General features: G+C 38.6%; 1 protein-coding gene across 1 annotated transcript in view; it reads left to right on the top strand.

The window, feature by feature from the left end:
• Positions 1-1,602, top strand: part of LANCL3 (LanC lantibiotic synthetase component C-like 3 (bacterial)) — a 4,873-nt gene that overhangs the window by 1,952 nt on the left and 1,319 nt on the right. The window contains exon 3 of the mRNA XM_008936382.1: positions 1,388-1,595. Coding sequence (XP_008934630.1) covers positions 1,388-1,595 — 208 coding nt within the window. The remainder of the gene's footprint in view (positions 1-1,387; positions 1,596-1,602) is intronic.

Below are 1,602 nucleotides of genomic sequence, written 5' to 3'. Positions count from 1 at the left end.
AAAGAGAATAAATTTTAGTTTGGATACCTGAGGTAAGGCTGACATCTGTCCATTCACAATCTAAGCCTATACCTTAGCAATTTTGGGAAGTAATGCTATGTATTGAAATTGCTTTTTTACCCCCAGGCAGAATTTTATGGCTAACTAGTCATATTGGATTGGTTATGTGAACCTAGAAGGTTACAGAAAAACCTACCTCCGTGAGCACTGATGCATTGCTTTTAAAGGTGTTGTATTTAAATTACGAAGAGTACATTATGATTAACATCCCTTAAATCTGCTTTCTGACGATGCATTATCTTTTTGTTGGCATGATTAAGGAACGGGCTTCTTGCTCTCACACACTAATGAATGAAGTGGAACAGCTTTTACATACCAACTTTTTTAATTTTTAAGAGGTAAAAATTCCTTCCACAGCATGGGTGGCCTAGTGATGAAACCTGCAGGGAAGATGCCCACTTTGTTTCAGTATCTTGAGACGGGCTTTTGACTTGGGTTTAACTGTTGGTGGAGACAAGGCAGTGAGACTCAGCCAAAGTGAGAAAGCTCCAAAGGGCATAAAGAAGTTACTTTAGGAGACATTTAGAGATATGCAAATCCCTTAATTGTTATTTTTCTTCCCCAGAAAATCCTGTATCCCATCACTGCTCTTGAGTAATAGTGACATGTAGTTTCCAAGAACACATTTCAGCTACTTCAGTGTACATTATATTCAGACCACAAGTGAGCTATTCTAAATATTTCCATGGGCACTTGGCTTGGTTATATGTCACATGCATTCTTTTGAGGTTACCATGACCTGAGCTGTGCAGTGCTCTGTTGAAGATTATGCTTAATTTATTTGAATCTCCTCATAAAATAAGCCAAAGAGCTTGTTTTATTATGATGATCAAAATTTGGTATGCATCACTAATAAAGCATCATGGGCCCCACTGAAAGTTTTCTTTTTCCTCAGTAACAAAAAATATATCTGTTGCCAAGTATGAAATTACATTGCCCATACTTGTGTTTCTGTCAGTGTAAATAAGTGAGGTGACTGGGGGTTTGAAGACAATGCTAAGATTTTGTTGTTTTAAAGGCAAAATATGTGATGACTGGTTTAAATGTATAAAAGACTGGGAATGTTAGAGTAAACCCTGAAATGCAATAATGCATTGGAAAGATTGGAAGTGGTGTTATCACAGGGAGTGGGTAAGTACCTCTTACCATGCACATTTTAGCACACCAGATACTCTCCCGTCTGTCTGTGGCATATAGATATGTAACGATGACCTGAGTAGAGCATGAGACAGCAGTATTTTAGTGTATTAATCTTTATTTTCTTATGTGTTGTACAAAATCCGTGGTCTGCTTATTACAAAAGACAATCTTGCTGCTATTTTCCTAGGCATTGCATATCTGTTTGCCAAAGCCTACCTGGTTTCCAAAAAGCCTCAGTATCTGGACACTTGTATCCGCTGTGGAGAGCTAACATGGCAGAAAGGCCTGTTGAAGAAGGGACCTGGAATATGCCATGGAGTGGCTGGCAGTGCTTATGTGTTCCTGCTGCTGTATAGGCTCACTGGAAACTCAAAATACATATACAGGGCACAAAGGTTAGCA

This window comes from Merops nubicus, unplaced genomic scaffold (assembly GCF_000691845.1).
Source record: "Merops nubicus isolate BGI_N331 unplaced genomic scaffold, ASM69184v1 scaffold46442, whole genome shotgun sequence".
In the NCBI taxonomy this organism is placed as follows: Eukaryota; Metazoa; Chordata; class Aves; order Coraciiformes; family Meropidae; genus Merops; species Merops nubicus.
This window is presented reverse-complemented; position numbering and strand designations above follow the sequence as displayed.